General features: G+C 52.1%; 9 protein-coding genes across 9 annotated transcripts; 5 read left to right on the plus strand and 4 right to left on the minus strand.

Annotated features, from left to right (window-relative positions):
• Positions 1-63: 63 nt before the first annotated feature.
• On the plus strand, positions 64-1,783 carry HETIRDRAFT_468777 (uncharacterized protein). The gene is made up of 7 exons (XM_009542653.1): positions 64-130; positions 209-318; positions 376-809; positions 860-937; positions 995-1,280; positions 1,331-1,548; positions 1,607-1,783. The coding sequence occupies exons 2-7, from the start codon at positions 235-237 to the stop codon at positions 1,635-1,637; spliced, it is 1,131 nt and encodes a 376-aa protein (XP_009540948.1). The 5' UTR covers positions 64-130; positions 209-234; the 3' UTR covers positions 1,638-1,783.
• Positions 1,784-2,022: 239 nt separating this feature from the next.
• On the minus strand, positions 2,023-3,076 carry HETIRDRAFT_308446 (uncharacterized protein; the record flags this gene model as incomplete). Its single annotated transcript, XM_009542654.1, has 3 exons — positions 2,023-2,235; positions 2,291-2,903; positions 2,955-3,076. 3 exons carry the CDS (start codon positions 3,074-3,076, stop codon positions 2,023-2,025), a joined length of 948 nt encoding a protein of 315 aa, XP_009540949.1.
• A 942-nt stretch (positions 3,077-4,018) lies between these two features.
• HETIRDRAFT_431499 (uncharacterized protein) lies at positions 4,019-5,712 on the plus strand. Its single transcript, XM_009542655.1, has 5 exons — positions 4,019-4,081; positions 4,138-4,323; positions 4,400-4,489; positions 4,545-4,994; positions 5,056-5,712. Exons 2-5 carry the CDS (start codon positions 4,252-4,254, stop codon positions 5,467-5,469), a joined length of 1,026 nt encoding a protein of 341 aa, XP_009540950.1. The 5' UTR covers positions 4,019-4,081; positions 4,138-4,251; the 3' UTR covers positions 5,470-5,712.
• A 539-nt stretch (positions 5,713-6,251) lies between these two features.
• Positions 6,252-9,170, plus strand: HETIRDRAFT_99403 (uncharacterized protein; the record flags this gene model as incomplete). Its single annotated transcript, XM_009542656.1, has 4 exons — positions 6,252-7,117; positions 7,172-7,673; positions 7,726-8,046; positions 8,127-9,170. The coding sequence occupies 4 exons, from the start codon at positions 6,252-6,254 to the stop codon at positions 9,168-9,170; spliced, it is 2,733 nt and encodes a 910-aa protein (XP_009540951.1).
• A 353-nt stretch (positions 9,171-9,523) lies between these two features.
• HETIRDRAFT_413346 (uncharacterized protein) lies at positions 9,524-10,677 on the minus strand (the record flags this gene model as incomplete). The annotated part of the gene is made up of 7 exons (XM_009542657.1): positions 9,524-9,566; positions 9,633-9,695; positions 9,731-9,794; positions 9,876-10,087; positions 10,213-10,370; positions 10,417-10,418; positions 10,464-10,677. The coding sequence occupies 7 exons, from the start codon at positions 10,675-10,677 to the stop codon at positions 9,524-9,526; spliced, it is 756 nt and encodes a 251-aa protein (XP_009540952.1).
• A 150-nt stretch (positions 10,678-10,827) lies between these two features.
• On the minus strand, positions 10,828-11,004 carry HETIRDRAFT_166520 (uncharacterized protein; the record flags this gene model as incomplete). Its single annotated transcript, XM_009542658.1, has 1 exon — positions 10,828-11,004. The coding sequence occupies one exon, from the start codon at positions 11,002-11,004 to the stop codon at positions 10,828-10,830; it is 177 nt and encodes a 58-aa protein (XP_009540953.1).
• Positions 11,005-11,616: 612 nt separating this feature from the next.
• HETIRDRAFT_447614 (uncharacterized protein) lies at positions 11,617-13,098 on the plus strand (the record flags this gene model as incomplete). The annotated part of the gene is made up of 3 exons (XM_009542659.1): positions 11,617-11,734; positions 11,790-12,094; positions 12,166-13,098. The coding sequence occupies 3 exons, from the start codon at positions 11,617-11,619 to the stop codon at positions 13,096-13,098; spliced, it is 1,356 nt and encodes a 451-aa protein (XP_009540954.1).
• Positions 13,099-13,243: 145 nt separating this feature from the next.
• On the plus strand, positions 13,244-13,447 carry HETIRDRAFT_166522 (uncharacterized protein; the record flags this gene model as incomplete). The annotated part of the gene is made up of 1 exon (XM_009542660.1): positions 13,244-13,447. One exon carries the CDS (start codon positions 13,244-13,246, stop codon positions 13,445-13,447), a length of 204 nt encoding a protein of 67 aa, XP_009540955.1.
• A 224-nt stretch (positions 13,448-13,671) lies between these two features.
• HETIRDRAFT_114291 (uncharacterized protein) lies at positions 13,672-15,003 on the minus strand (the record flags this gene model as incomplete). Its single annotated transcript, XM_009542661.1, has 4 exons — positions 13,672-13,794; positions 13,887-14,604; positions 14,663-14,728; positions 14,792-15,003. 4 exons carry the CDS (start codon positions 15,001-15,003, stop codon positions 13,672-13,674), a joined length of 1,119 nt encoding a protein of 372 aa, XP_009540956.1.
• Between the last annotated feature and the right edge of the window lie 1,057 nt (positions 15,004-16,060).

Consider the following 16,060-nt stretch of genomic DNA (forward strand, 5'->3'; position numbering starts at 1 on the left):
CAGCGTCCGAACCGCGTGCCCTCATCGCAGCTCATCGCATGGTATTCCAGGAGACCGTTATCTGCCATTTGACCTGAACCTCTACAAGTCTTTGTCGCCTGAAAACTTTCCTCCAACTCAAATTCTAACAGTAAGGAAATTTTATCTTTCTCAAATATGATTTTTTGTCTCGATTTTGACTGGCGTTCGATGCGCCGAACTTATCCAGATTCAGAAATATTATATCGCTTTGTCATGGCGAACTTACCTGTCATCGACCTGGACTTATTCCTCTCTCAACCGCTGGAGTCTCAAGCTGTGCAGGATGAGTGCAAAAAAGTGAGTAGATATTGAGCACATTGCTCCCAAAAGAGTCTTACATTGGTATCTTTACAGGCTGCCGATGCGTTGATTACCTATGGCGCTCTGTTGCTTAAAGATCAGCGTGTCTCTGAGGATGACAACGCTAATTTTCTGGATCTTCAAGAGGATTACTTCGCCCAGCCGATTTCCGATTTGAAGAAGGATGAACGCCCCGAGTTTAGCTACCAGGTCGGCGTCACCCTAGAGAACACAGAGAAGCCCAAGTGTGCAGTAGATGAGCCGTGCCTGCGTGTCATCGAGCGGTTGAGTCCGTCAGAGAGACCGCTTGATATCACAGCACATCAGCCCGACCCCAAGTGTAGGTTCTTTTGGAAGATGAGCGAGAAACCCCCGTACGAGACCAACTACCCGGGTCTGAATGCTCCTAATGTCGTCCCTGATGACGAGGCTTTGAAGACTCGCTGGGCTCCCGTCATGGGAGCCTGGGGCACTTCTATGAAGAACGCGTACGTCCAGTAGGTTTCGTGCATGTGCTCTATTGAATCGCGTCTTTTAGTGTCCAAGGGTTAGCTCAAATGGCTGCGATGGGCATGGGCTTATCTCGTGAAACGTTCACAGATGCGGCTAAATATGGGTATGCCAGAACTGCCTTTGAGGAGACGTATGACATCCATTGACCATGATTGCATAGACCGCATCTTCTTGCGCCAACCGCGTCTGACCTTGTCAAGTACGGCGAGGTCAATACTATCCTCGCTGGATTCCATACAGACCTCAACTTCTTAACAATTCATGGTCGATCTCGATACCCTGGTTTGCATATTTGGGCTCGCAACACAGGGAAGCGTATTGCAGTGAAATTTCCTTCGACCGGTCGCTATTTGCTCGTACAGGCGGGCAAGCAACTCGAGCATCTCACAGGCGGTCTTGTCAAGGCTGGGTACCATGAGGTCGTTGTGAACGAATCAACAGTCGCTGTACGTGTTTCATTGTACGGGGAAGGTTATGCTCTAATGCCTGTTTGCAGACCATCGAGCGTCGCAAGATTGAGAATCCTGATCGCCCTCTCATTCGCATCTCCTCCACGTTCTTTTTCCACCTCTCATCGGATTATGATTTGGCTCCTATTCTTTCTCTTGCTAAGAAGGCTCAAGATATTCGTCTTGATGGCCAGAACCTTGGAACCACGGACAGCGTGGAAGACACTGTCTACGAAACCATGAAAGTTGGCCAACAGGTCCAGAAGTAAGCATCCCTCCAGAGTTCTTTACCCACATTGAAACTCATATAAATGTGCGTGTAGCGAATTGCGACATATCGCCTTGATGGCATGAACTATCAGAATCACCGTCGAAGTGAAATGGGAACAAAGACGCCCTTGTTCTTGATTGATACCAGTCTATGTTTTGTCCCTCAATATGTATTGATTCCAGGATCTGGGTGGCTTCACAAACACTAAAAATGCTTTGAGTATGGGGCCTTCGTCGCATCGAGTTTGGTCCTCATTCTGCAGCACCAAGCGGAACGTAGCGGGAGGATATCAGAGGTTCACAACCGCATAGCCCTAATCTCAGACTAGGTGTCCCACAAGATGTTCCCGTCTAAGAATTACGTGCACTGCGTTCTTCTGAATGGCTGAGAGATACAGAAAGACTGTGTGAACAATGACCGTGTTATTATCACTGATTATGATCTCGAATTACCAAGAGGGACATGTCCTCATGTTTTCCCTTTTTTACTTTTTGCCAAAGCGCGTTCTTCTGCTCGTTGCTCTTTGGAGTGTTTCATGTCTTTAGGTGCAGTAGTACGGAGTTGCTTGATGTGTGTACGTTCTAGCCCTGCGAGAGCAGTCGGAGTGGATAACCAAGATGCCTTGAGAATGGGAATCGACTCAAGAAGTCCATCAAATTGCAACTGATGAGGGAGAGAATCCTGACCCAGCAATTGTTGAACAGTACGTTATAGTCACAAGGAACTAAAAACTCACATCAATCGCAAGTACTGCGGCACGTCTGAGGCCAATGGCCTTTGCAAGCGCCAACTCCGCCCCCTTAGATAGTGGAACCAGCTTTATCGAAGAAGATGAAGCCGCCTTTGGATCAGAAGAAGTAGAGATGGAGTTACATGTTGCTATAAGCTGCGGAAGATGAGCCACAAGAGCTGGGGGGTCGATGTCTGCACAACAAACGAATACAGCTCGAATCGGCGGCCGCAGCGCAGTATCGTGCACCTGGTGCAACGACCGAGCAAACATTTCGAGACGTTTGGTGACGTCGTTAATACCAACGGTGATGTGTCGCAAAACTGAGGGCAAAGGGGCTGATGATAGATCACCAAGATTCTGAGACTCTAGATCCTCATCTGTTACGCGGGATGGTCTGTCTTGCCGAGTTACCTCGCCTCCAAGTGCTTCGTGCACCGCGTCAGATGGTGATTCTCCTTTCTTCCGTTTCCGCCTTGCCCCTGCCTCATCAACTCGCGCAGCCTTTCTCTTTCGATGGGCATGATCGGACTGAGTTTTACGATACTCGCCAACTCCGTCAACCAGCGCGACGAGATGCGCTAGTATGGAGCTTTGCATTTCGACGGGAACGGACGGCCTGCATGATGGATAAATCAAGAAGGCATGACGTGTAAATTCAATGAGATACGACCATTGTGTGTGGAAGGGGTTGCCAAGGACGCTCTTATGAACGATTTTGCGCTCCAATGGGGCACGGGCCTTGGCACGTAAGGATATGGCATTGTGTGTCTTCGCAGGATTATTCGACATATTGATTGAGACAAAATTCTAGGTGGTGGGGTTGAACCTGGTTGAATGTTGGGCGTTGGAGCTGTTGATGAGACGGCCAATCGGCCCAGCCCGTATTACTGTGGCGTAAGGTGGCGTAAGGTCGCTACATCACCCAGTTTAGTCTCCCCAGCAGACTGATAAATAGTTGATGACGAATCAATTGGGTGGGTCTCTCAATTAGGCGCACTGATCATGTTTTCTCAACTTCCCCACTTCGTCCCATCCAAATTCTGGCTGCCGCTAGAGCCATATGTGTCTAATGGTAATCCAGAAAAGCCAACAGATGGTCCGGAACTCGTGCACGAAGATATGATGCCTTCATGACTCGACTTCACTGCATCATGGACTGTTCACACAGGTATCAGAGCGATTTTTACATGTTCAGGTTCGTAACGGATCAAACGGTGCTCAAGGTCCGGAGCGTGAGCCTCCTCAAACGCGTTTCCTAGAGATCCTCTGTTTGTGCTGCACGTCGATGCTTCTCATGGTGCATGGGCGCTTCATCCGATAAGCGCCGATGGGCGGCTCCCATGACAGTCAAATCACCCTCAACGAATAAACTGCGTCATGAAAACCCTTGCCCAGCTTGTCTAGGCTCTTCGGTTGATTGAGGCCCATCAATCCACGGCATCCAATTAAAGCTATTTTTGCCATATACAATGCAGCGGAACGCATTGGTCTTGTGATACACTAAGTATCCTGCAGCTGTACCTGTTTGTTCGTGAGTTCCATGGACTGTTGTCCTGTGTGGCTGATTTGATTTCTCGCATTGCACAGCTCGTGTTATGCCCTGTCAAGCTCATATAGGCACGCGACGATTTCAACGGATATCTGATGGCTGGGCTTTGAGACTGCTTTGAGGCGGGAATTAGTGAGCATTTCATGACTCGACTCTCCGACCCGGGCGCTAAAGGCCACGACGATCAATATGCGGCGTCGATGCGACACGCCCTCGGAAGCCTGCGCCCGCAAGTGGATGATGCAGTGAGGATTTGACTGTTTCCTGTGCTGTTCCATATTTGCACTAAAGCAATAGCCAGAGCTGTGGACTCGGAACACAACCATCCTGGTATGTGGGAGCCTCCGCGAGCGGGCTTTGTTACATCCCGTTGCCATCCCTTGAAATGGGATATCCATGACTCGTACCATCGGGGATGGAGTCAGAGAGCTGTCTTTGGTTTTCATTAGACATCAGGACAGCCTGTGCACTCTATTCATATAAAGACGTTCGTTTAATCAACCATTTAAGCATTCTTTCAAGCACTCACCGTTTTGCATTATGCCTATCGCTATTCCCCAAAGTCCCATCGTCAGCGTTTTCCGCCATTCCTCGGCGCTACCGCCCATGGTTTGGGACGCGTTTCGTCAGCACGAGCGCAATGCGAACATAATGTATCCCCATGCTATTGCACACTTGACCGCACCGAATGACACCTCTCGTCCTCAGCTCTGGCTCACATGCTCATCATATCACTCTTCTACAAGCCCATTCACATTAGACTTCGTGTTGTCATGCACCGAAGGACCACTCGGCTCATATCCCATTTTCATCTTTACCACCGCTCCGTTCGACACACTCCTCGACACGATGTATGTGTACCCACGGATAAAGGCTCTCGTCGATGCACTTTTGCAGAATATCCCCCCTGAGAGGGTATTCTCTGTTTTCGCTCAAGAGCCGGTCACCCGCGTTTTTACTTCCCTTTGGGAGGCAAACACTCAAATTTCGAGTTATAAGACGCCATACTATGCTGCGAATTTGACGTACTGCACGAAGCAGACATTCGTCAATCGAAGCACAACGCTTATTCCCGGGATCTCATTCACTCCAAGGCTCGCTGTAGAAAGTGACATCGACGCCGTGGCATCCCTATGCAAAGGTTTTGCGGCTACCTCTGTGAGTCGTCACTTATCCACTGAGGCTAAATCATGTGATATTGATTGTCGCCCCCGATCAGGAACCTTTCACGCTCTGCAAGAAAGGTGCCAAGAAGGACGCAAAATATCTTATTCGCCGTAACTATCTTTGGGTGCTTGAGGCCAAGTGCGACGGAGAATCTTCGGAGATCGCGTCAATCGTTGCAGCGACGCGCCGAAGCGAAAAAGTTGCAGCCATCACTAAAGTGTACACAAATCCCCGTTGGAGGAAGAAAGGTTGCGCGGAACGTCTAGTGCGCTGGGCCTGCAGGCAGCTGTTGAAGGAGAAAGAGTATGTTGCTCTTTACGTCGCGCACAACAACCCTGCTGCGGCGGGCGTTTACCATCGAGTCGGCTTTGTTGGTTTGGGTGACACAAGCCAACAGGTTGACGGCGTTGACCCTTGGTTAGAAATCGGCTTCGATCAAGAAGCGGTTCGTCTTGGACATTGGTGACAAACGTGAAATCTCCTTTTCCTCTCCTTTCTTCAGTCTGCATTGCCACACCCACTTATATTTTATCATTAGCATTGCCTACTTTTGACCATACTAAAATTATATCCACAAGCCGGACTTTGATCGGACAATCGCACTTACAATCTTTGTGTATACCAGTCCCCGCACCTCCATATTTATTACTTATTGCTAGTAGTCACCAGCTCCTGCACAATCCAAACTCCCGTCGTATCTCTAAACTTCTTGAAGCCTTCTTCCCACGGTCGGACACTCCCGGTGTGCACATCAGTGCTCCGACAGCGGCGGTATATTATCGCCGTTGCTAAGCACTGTCTACCTCCTTTGATAGGCCTTGCAACTCCCAAAAAGGAACAAGCATAGAAATGTGCCACCGGCTGCGCAAGGGCTGCGTTCGGTGTTTGGTTTCATCAACAAAGTCATCTTGCGTCCTAACCATGATGTTTCAGACTTTCGGCGGTCTATTTCGTCTTCACCCGACGGTTCAAGTTGACATTCGAAGTCAAAGAGCACTTACAGATCTCAATAGCTCTAGCGTCCCTTGGCTTCGTTCAACATCCTCTTGCGCTTGACCTTTGGTTTGCCCCGCAATGCTGTTGACTGCGCATACCCCCGTTCCCCATGGACCAGACCATATTGATGCCGATAGATATCAAATTTCAACAGCACATACTAGAGCACCCACCCAGTCTAGCTCTCGCATGACAGTTGGATCTTCTCTTGAGTGTGTTTCTTTCGCTCCCATCGTTATCTCAGTTGGTGCTATGTCTGGGCCAAATTTTGGAGGGTCAAGCGATCTTGATGGCAATCTGCACAGCGAACTCAAAGGGACAGGTGCACCCGCATACATCAATGATGACGTCAAGGAGCTCAATGGTCTCAGCCATGCCTTCAGTCGCGATGATGCAGAGCATCGGCATACGGATCTGGCCGTAGACACTTCGGAACTTAGCGAATCTATGATTTCTATTCAATCATTAGCTTCTCGAGCATGCTTCTCGGATTTCAAGGAACAATCTGATCTTCAGAGGCATGGCACTCTGATCAGCACTGGGGCTCATCCAGCAAGAAAAGCTGCGGAGCTGACGAATCTTCTAGGGAACTGCAATGCAAAGCTGAAACCTGGTGCTGTGGTTGTCTCGTCTCTAAATAGTTCCGCGCGGAGCTTGGGCATCGATGAAACAGATCCTTCTGACACTGTTATCTTGGAAGGTGCGAAAGCTCGAGCGCGCGTCGACGTCGACATCCTTTTATCCAGCGACTGCTTTGTTCAAGGGCAATGCCTCTCCGGACAGGTGCTGGTGCGCGTCCGAAAGTGCTCCAAGAAAGAATCGCGTGTCCTCCTGGCGGAAGGGAAAGTCCGCGTACTTGGCTTCGAGTGCTTACCCGATGGCATGCACAAGCATCTGTTCTATCAATATACACGAAGACTGGAGGAGGTGAGCTACGCTGGCGATCAAATCTTCGCAGAATGTGTGGAGGATGGCGACGAAGAAGGATTCAGACTCAGTCGAGAAGGCGTACATGTTCTCCCGTTCGAAATGGATTTGCCTGCAGAGGGCGAAAACGGCAATGCGAAAGGAGCTATTGATATCCACGGAGGCATAGCTATTCGATACATCGCCATGGTGTATGTTCATGTTTGTTGTATCTTTGAATTCTCATTCTCATTCCTCGTTGACAGCTCCATCAAGGTCAAGGATCAGGACACATCTGAATGCTCTCTTGCGCACTTCTACCGGTCATGTAATATCTGGCCGCATCTTTCCATGCAGACCTTGTTGGCGCCGGCGCCGAGGCCGCTCATCGCCACTGCCAACAAGTCCCTCTTGTTTGGAGGTCGCTATCCGTCCAACAGGCTCAAGCTGACAGCCCGTCTCCCACGCCTGACGTATCTTTCCGGACAACAATGCTATGTACAGATACGTGTGGTAAACGACACTCGCCGCGTCGTACGTGGCGTCATGCTCGTGCTCATGCGGAAGACGACGACATACAAGCCACTACAAGACAAAAACACCGACGATGCTGGAGCATATAAGAGTACTGTCTTTGAAAAGGAACTGGCTGAGAGTAGGCTCGAAATCGGTGAGCGCGGCACGAAAGGCCATGCCAGTGCTAAGGGGTGGTGGACGGGCGTGGGTCCCGATGCCGATATGGAGTTTCAACACTCTATTCTGATTCCAGTGCGTGTGCTATGCTGGTCTGGACCCTTCATTTGTTCATTGGGCCCTGCAGTACGATGCCCTCTCCATTTCACGATCACGTCTCCTTGCAGTGGACTACTCCATCCGTGTTACGATATCCGCTTCTTCAAGCGCACCCGGCTTCACATCCGACGTCTCGGTGATGCTACCCATCCGCATCGCTAGCATGATCTCAATTGATCCTCCTCCGTCTCGATGTGCGCCCCATGATGTCCTTTTCATTGATGGCTACACTAAGACGGTCGAGGCGGCGGAGGTCAACGTTCAAGATCCGGAAGCGGAGGCAGGAACGCTTCCCTCGTATAGGAGTCGGGCACCCTCAATCTCGGCCAGGAAAGCCTTCACCGATGAGGTACGTGTACGTTGCAGATGGTTGTGTAGGTAGCAAATTGAGTCACTGATTGTTATTCCATGTGGTTTCCTGTTCGACAGGTCCCTCAGTCAGCAAGCGCAGGAGAACAGCCTCCATACTATAAGTCTAATTTGGTAAACGCCGCGTCATCGTCTGGCTCACACGTCGGTCGCGGGCCCGGAAAACAAGGACGCCCCTTGGTAATCGCCAATTCCTCGTCTCCGGAGGCTCATAGCGCTATTTTGGCCCTGTCTGAAAGGCACGAAGTAGGTGCACAGCATGCGGAGGGTTTTCCCGCATGTCTCAGCGGATCTAATCTGTCAGAGCGTGAAGGTACCGCCGACCATGACGTCGGTGACCTCTTGTGGCGAGGGGATATCTTGTTTAGACACACGGACGACGAGGCCGCACCCGAGGATGGAGATAGGGCTTCCGAACACAGGGATACCGAGCACTCGGATGCATGTCTCGGTTTCGCGGGTGACCAGCTCTCTCGCCCGCTTCCGCCCGTTCCCAGTTCCCAAACGGTCGCAAGTGCTTCCCACCTACTACCCTCTCGCTCTTGTGGAATCGAGGGCCTGCCGGGCCAAGCTGTGCTCAAGAGGGGCCCCAACGGTCCCCGCAGCACGTTGTCTTACTCAGCTGCGCATACAGTTGACGCCAATACTACCAACATCGGTCTGATTCATCATCGCTCGTCTATTTGTGAACATGACTCGGAGACGTCCTTTGCCAAACGCGTTCGTGAGAAGCTCGCCCGAGCGCGAGCCGAGATGGCGGAAGCGGCTGCGGGGGCAAATCCGGACTCGGAATCAACGAGTGGGCGATTGAGCAACGCTCCTGCATCAGTAACGGAGCCAGGGTCGTCATACAGGCAGCTGCAGCGTCCTTCCCCTACCCGTGCTAACGATCCCATCTGCAAGGATCATACTCGATCCTTTCAAACTCAACTGTTCCCGACGGGCAAGCAGGGTGATCATCTATTGACCGCCCGCACAACTAGCGTAGGCGACACCAATCCGCCCAAGGGACCCCCAAGCACACCGTCATCGGCGTCTGGATCTGTGCGTGATCGAGTGATGATGCTGGAGGAGCGGACGCGGGCTGAAATGGAAAGTCCGTAAGATGAGGTCCTAGTAGAATAGGTACGGGGTATTTAAAGACAGAGTTCGTCCATGCGGTAGATGCGTGGAGAAGTGAAGAGTCGGAGGGAGTCGACAGTCTCCTTTTCAAAGACTGCGTTTTCCAATGCTTCGAGACGTCGTAGGGCAAGTGCAACACAACGAATTCAACCGTTGGAGCGATCGTTCCACTTACGACCTTGAAGAGAAGATGTACTGCGACCTCATCCACTTCTAAGAGGAGTGCTTTTGACGAAGACGGAGAATCTGCTGCTCTCTTAGTCGTGTTCCTTGGGGTACCATGGGAGTTCATTGATTTACGAAGATCAAATTCGTTATCTCTTTGCTCTGTTAAGTCAAGCAATGACCGTTCCGCCGTTGGGGTGCAATACTTGCCCACTACAACAATAATCGAATGAATCAGAAAAGTTGTCAACAGGGTAAGAAGGACAATGCAATACGAACGACATGTAGCTTGAGTCCGCACTAGAAAGAAAGACAAAGAACATCGCGATTTCAATCGGCTGTCTGCACGGCCGATGGGTGCCCGCAAACCGAATGACTCTTTCGAGTCTTTCGTCATCGTCGTGACGATCAGAGGCGTCCAGATTGGACCAGGAGCGACCGCTATGTGAAATGAAGCACATAGTATAGGGTTGTCAGAGCCAGTTCCCTTGAGGACCTAAGAGGTAGTCGCTATATGCGTACCGTTTACCCGAATGCCGCGCTCAGCGACGATTTGATTGCTGAGGGCGCGCATGAAACCAACAATAGCACCCTTGGTTGCAGTATAATCGACAAGCTTGGGGTGTCCTTTGGCGAAGTTGATGGATGCGTTGAACGTGATAGAGCTCCCCGAGGGCATATGTAGTATAGCATGCTTGACTATAGAAAAAGGCATTGATGTTGGTGTCAAAAGTCTCGTGCCAGTCGGAAGATTTTAGGGTGGTGATGTCGGTATTGCTGTGCTGGACACCGTGATTCAACACCCTGTCGTGTAGAAATCGAGGGTGAGCAGAAACCATATAACGTGATAGCCACTTACAATGTGTCGAGGGTGCCTTCATGAGCCTGGATGTGCTTCGCGACGAGGGCTTTGCAGTTGTCTTCGGATGTCAGGTCTGACTCGACCGTCACCACTTTACGGACATCGTTCGTTTTCTCCTCGATCATCTGAACGGTGCGCGCAATGTCCTTTTTTTTCTTGGGAAAGGTGGGCCAAGGTGAGATCGGCCCCCTCCAAAAGTACACCTATGTTTCAGCACGAATTCAATATCATTGTAAAGGGGAACCGACCAAACAAAATGGCAACAGCCCTGCCAATCCCGCTGTCCGCTCCGGTGACGAGCGCCTTTTCCCCTTCCAACTTCCCAGCGGCCTTGTAGTGCTTCCCATCAGCTGTAATGTCGCTGATAGGCTCGGGGTCGAGTTCCGCCTGAAGATCAGGGAGATCCTGATCTTGAACGGGAAACTTGAATCCACGTTCGAACTGCTTTGGAATCTGAGACATGTTGGAAGCAAGGTGGGTGGTCAATTCTCCATCGAAAGGATTAAATACTCACCGAGGTTCAATGCGCCGCGATGTGACGCCAGGCCGAATCAGAGCCCTCGTCACCGTGTAAGTGTCGCAACACGTCCGAAAACGACGTCGACGAGGTCGTCAGGTTTTTTGTATCCGCATCATGAGACTGTCTCTAGAACAGATTAGAATTCTGCCACTTTGGCAGAAACGCATTCCAGCCATCGTGGACGTCGAAGGGCCAAGGCAGAAAGCAGACCGATACGAGAACGAAATCGAACATGGAGAAAGACTGTAGGACCTGGTGTTCGGTGCCATGACTACAATGCAGACCTCCTCGAGCGATATCTCACTGGTGACCTCGAGCTCTCTGTTGTACTCGAACCTCACAGATATAGTCTCAGATGTGCGCGCAAGACTCCCACGGTGTGCGCACGAAGCGCTACGAGCCTACGAAACGATGACGTCAGGCCCTAAAGCAGGGTCACGCAGGCTTATGCGAACTGGGACGGTCAGCGTTTTGCACTACACCCTCTGTGGCCATCGAATCAATCCAATAGGGCGGACGGCAGAGAGCTGCAGGGAGCCAACCTGAAATTGAATCTTGGAGTCGACGCGCGGCAGCCTCGTTGCCAGAATCCACGACTCAAGTGGAGCAGCGGACGTCTTCCCTCACCCAGGCCAAGGTTCACAGCCGTGTCTGTGCCACCCCAGGATTCCGCGCTTTCATTCCAGACACAGCACAGTGAACGCTTCTGTGCCGATTCAGCAGTCGGTCCTGCGGTCCCTGGGACTTTTCCGTCTGACTTTCACATCTTATCCTTCTCCCATCTCCACCACTCACTTACCTCACCTTCCCCCGCCTCCTTATAACTTGCCTCGCTCTGCTGCCCTCCTCTTCCTCATCCATCATCCCGCGTTTTCCCCACCATGTCCCCCCACTCTTACCTAGGTCTTCCCCCCATCCCACAGGATTTAAAACCCGTCACATCTTTTTTACAAAGGGCGGACGAGCTCAAGGCACAAGACCCTATAATTGCATACTGGTGTACGCTTCACGTCTTTCACATATCGCTCGCTATCCTCATGCCCGTGTCATATAGGTGCGTACTACGCGGCTCAGGTCGGCATTGCCCTTAAAGCGCCCGCACCTGCTAACCGGGCCTTCCTATCGTCCCTCCTCACCGCACTCGAGTCCCTTCGAACGACCATCGGTCCCTCTGACGCCGTCGACGTCGAGTCCGCTTCCTCAGCATATACCGAGAACTTTGCCCTTCGTGTGTTCACTTTGGCCGACAACGAAGACCGTCGCGGTGTCGCCACCCGTTCCACGGCCAAGAAATTCCTCGCGGCTGCCACGTTCCTCGAAGTCCTCAAGGTTTTCGAAGACAAGGGACCGTGGAAGGCGGTAGGCGCCCCATTCACTTATCCGATTCTTCTCCCGCACTGACGCTCGCCGTTTACTCACTACCGAATCAGCACGAGGATAAAGTCCGTTATGCCAAGTGGAAGGCGGCAGACATCGCCAAGGCGTTCCGGGAGGGCCGCAAACCGACGCCAGGCCCCGCCGATGCAGAACCAGAGGAACAGCCCTACGAAATGCCGTCTGTTCCTTCGGCGATAGTCTCGTCCCAGACCCCATCACCGTCCCAGGACAGTCAGCGTGGAACGCCCCCAAAGACCCAACGGGAAGGCGACCATCGCGCGCGCGTCAGTGGCGAGCTTGAAGGACGCGAAGACGACGGCCTCTACGAGCAACCGAAGAATGCTGCCCACTTCACCCCACTTGCCTCGACATCGCTACCGAAGACAGCTGCATTCTCCGGACTGCCCACCGTCGGCGAGGAGTCTTCGATGCCCATCACATCACATCCAAAGCCAGCGTCTATCCCCATCGCAGGCAGAGGCGCAAGCGGCAGTTCACCGCCGTCGTCGGTCTCTTCCTCTGGGTCTGGATCTTCGAAGAAACGTCGCTCACGTACGACGTCGCTGACAGCGTCGAGTCCACCGACAAACGGGAGTACTGTTCCAACCCAAACACATGGGCACAGACGCGATCGCACGGGTTCCATCGGCGCGTCATCTGTGACCTCAGTTACGGGTGTGTCCGCACCCTGCAGGTCCGCATCGCCCACGCATTATGTGCCCCGCGCATCGCCCACCAGCGCAGGCTCAGGTCCGGGCGTATCATCTCCATACGCATCGCAGCAGCCGCAGCCGCCATATAACTCGTCGAGCGCGGTATATCTCTCGCATCCTCCGCCCCCGCCCCCGCCTTTACAAGAGTTGACGCCATCTATCATTGCCAAAGCGCAGAAGCATTGTCGGTTTGCGATTTCGGCGTTAGACTATGAGGACGCCGAGCAGGCGCGGAAGGAGCTGCGGGCAGCGCTCGCGATACTGGGCGAGTAGGTGCTATCTTCCGCGCTTCTATCCCTCGCGATATCTCGGATGCTTTGCGGCGTGTGGTATTTTCAAGGGGCTTTCATCTTTCATTCGTTTCGTCTATTCGTTCGTTCAATTTAGGCCGTCGGTGTTATTCTGGCTGTTTTGCTCAATGTATTGGGATAATCATGCATCTCCTCTTGTCATTGTAGTACTGTGCTGTCTAGTTTGGCTCGGTGGACCGGGTCTAACTCTATGTTATCTACTCCCATATATAAATCCATACGCGATCGGTGTACTCAGCTGCTTGCTCGGCCTGCATTCCTCGAATCAAGCTCCCAGCTCTCTGCAAGTTGTGGTCCCACGTATCAATTGATACATCTACGGATTGAATTGCCTAGTCGGCCTAATCCCTTCGAATCAAGCTCCCAACTTATGTCTGCGGGTTGTGGTGCCCGTCTAGCATGCTCATTGGGTCTGTAGTAATCCTGTCCTAATCAATTTAGCTACGAAGCTTCGCGAGAGACGCCGGCGTTCGCGTATGGTGTCATGTGGATTAAAGCGAGTCATTGGAAAACTAACCTCGGATCGAAGGTCCATCTATCCAGCGCTGAAAACGATCTCGACCCGTTCACGTAACTGGTAGTCTCTGATCTTCGTATACCCGGCCGAACATAACATCTCCCAGATCCTAATATCACGCCAATGCTTGACGGAATACATCTGACGGGAGCACTTCCAGCATCTCAAATCACACGCGATCCACGTTCGACTCATCTGATGACGTCCAACGCGTCCACGACGCGCGCTTTCACCTTCAAGATCCTCGCTTCCAGCGCCTCGAAGTTCTCCTTGTTCGCCTGCCACACCTCGAGCCGCGCCGCGCGCGCCGCCACGTCCTGTGTGACGCTGTACCGCATCATCTCGCGCCCGGACGACTCGGTAAAAAAATCGAGGAGTCCGCCGCGCGTCGAGCAGACGACCTCGAAGCGCGCGAGGATGCGGCCGGCGGCGTCGAGCACGAGGAGGAGCGCGCGCCCGCGGAGGCCCTGAGTCGGGTTGCGGCAGTCGGTGTGGACATCGCAGAGGAGCATGCCGTCGCGGTAGAGCGTCGCGCGCGTCGTCATGGTCTTGTGGTCGCCGACAGATTCGGATTTGTAGACCTCAAGAGGTTCGGTGGGTGTGGGAAGGGGCGGGGCTAATGGCGAAGGTGATGATGAAAGAGGCGGTGGGGACGATGGAGGTAGAGAAAGAGTTGATTGAGGAGGAATAGGAGAAGGAGGGAGAGGTGGTGGTGGTGGTTGCAGCGCAGGCGGTGGTGGAGAAGGTGGTGGTGGTGGTGGTGGTGGCGGCGGCGGCAGCAGCAGTGCAGGCGGTAATGGAGAAGGTGATGGAGGAGGTGATGGAAGTGGTTGTGCAGCCTGTGCGGCCTGTGGACGAGGTCGTTGGCGAATGGTATTCGTGTTGCCTTGCTGGGAGTCAACTGCGGTCCCTGCGGATCCCATATCGATACGGACATCCCTTGGAGGTTCCCTGTTATGAGTTCAACTTATGTCGATGAAGAGTGTACAGGCGATGGAAGGGAGCTTACTGGTTTCCTTGCGTCAAGTTTGATAGAGGTAGTTGATTGTCTTTCTTCAAATCATGCTTCAGAGCCCTGATTCCGCTCTCGTCAGGATGTGTCCAGGAATCAAACATGAATGCAGACTCATGTGCTCACCAAAATGGCAAAGCCATCGCAACAAGCGACAGCCCAAATGCAATGTACTTGAGCGCCGTGTTGTTGAACAGGCTGCCCAGAATAGCGACCACCAAAGCGCAGACAGCGTTTAAGAGCGCACTCCACAGCTTCACCTTACCCGCCCGAGTCAAGCTGTTGTATTTTCTCGATAACCCAAGATATGGCCTCCGAACCACGGCCCAAGATGGCATGTTGGACGCACACACTAGGATGAGAGACGATGGTAGGATGGAACGAAGGTCGTTCAATTATAGTCACCATGACAGATACCTTCTGGCCGTGGACACCGCATGTTGGCCATGAACAACAACATGCATCATGCAAAGGACAGCGTTTTCCCAAAGCAGTTCGTGCATGTAACGTACGTACATGTGGACCCACGGCGCAGGATGAGACGCACCTGTCAATCAGATACCGTTGACACTCTTCTATTACGAGTGTGAAGATGCAGCACGAGCTAGATTGTGTGCGAATGTCGATGTCGAGGAATACCACCCAGCATCGTGTGGGGCGGTACGAACAAATTTGGTACTGGAGCATTGGCATTGGCTGACACACAGGAGTGAATGTTTCGTCATTTCGTGCGACGTGCTTTCCTTAGGAATAAAGGGTCTACAGTAATAGACATGCAACAGGCTACATACCTCAATTCTCAGCTCTGTCCGCTCAAATCCTCTGAGACTATTGTCGATGAAATGACACGTATATCGCTGCAGTTGATAGACCTACAGCTGAAGTTTAGCGTACAGCTCAAACTTGGGCGAGAGCGATACTTCAGTTCAACGTCGAGTGAGCAGCGACAGCAGGCGACTTTAAACATATGGCAGATCTATCCAAAGAGTGCCCTGAACATAGGTCGACGGAACACTGAAACAGTGGTAAACCTAAACTAGTAAGTTATGCAAAGGAGGTCTGAGAGGAGTCGGAGCGAAAAACGGGAAATTGCACGGAAGTTGGTAGAAACCCAAAATGGAACAAAATTGTGAGGAACAACGGAACTTCATCATTTTCTTTCCAATTAAGATGGAAGGGCATCCATCCTGGACGCATACCCACAGGGAGTGTTTCGTCAACGCAGTTGGCGATCGGCTAGCGCTAGCAGTGTCTCCAAGAATTCCGAACCAAAAAATTTTATATGACGGCGGCCACGGCACGCGTCAATTTCTCCACCTGTTTCATAACATTCCCAAACTGTGCCTCGTCGGCTTGCCACACTTCCAAACGCGCAGCCCGTGCGGCCACTTCCTG

Source organism: Heterobasidion irregulare (assembly GCF_000320585.1).
Source record: "Heterobasidion irregulare TC 32-1 unplaced genomic scaffold scaffold_01, whole genome shotgun sequence".
Lineage (NCBI taxonomy): Eukaryota > Fungi > Basidiomycota > Agaricomycetes > Russulales > Bondarzewiaceae > Heterobasidion > Heterobasidion irregulare.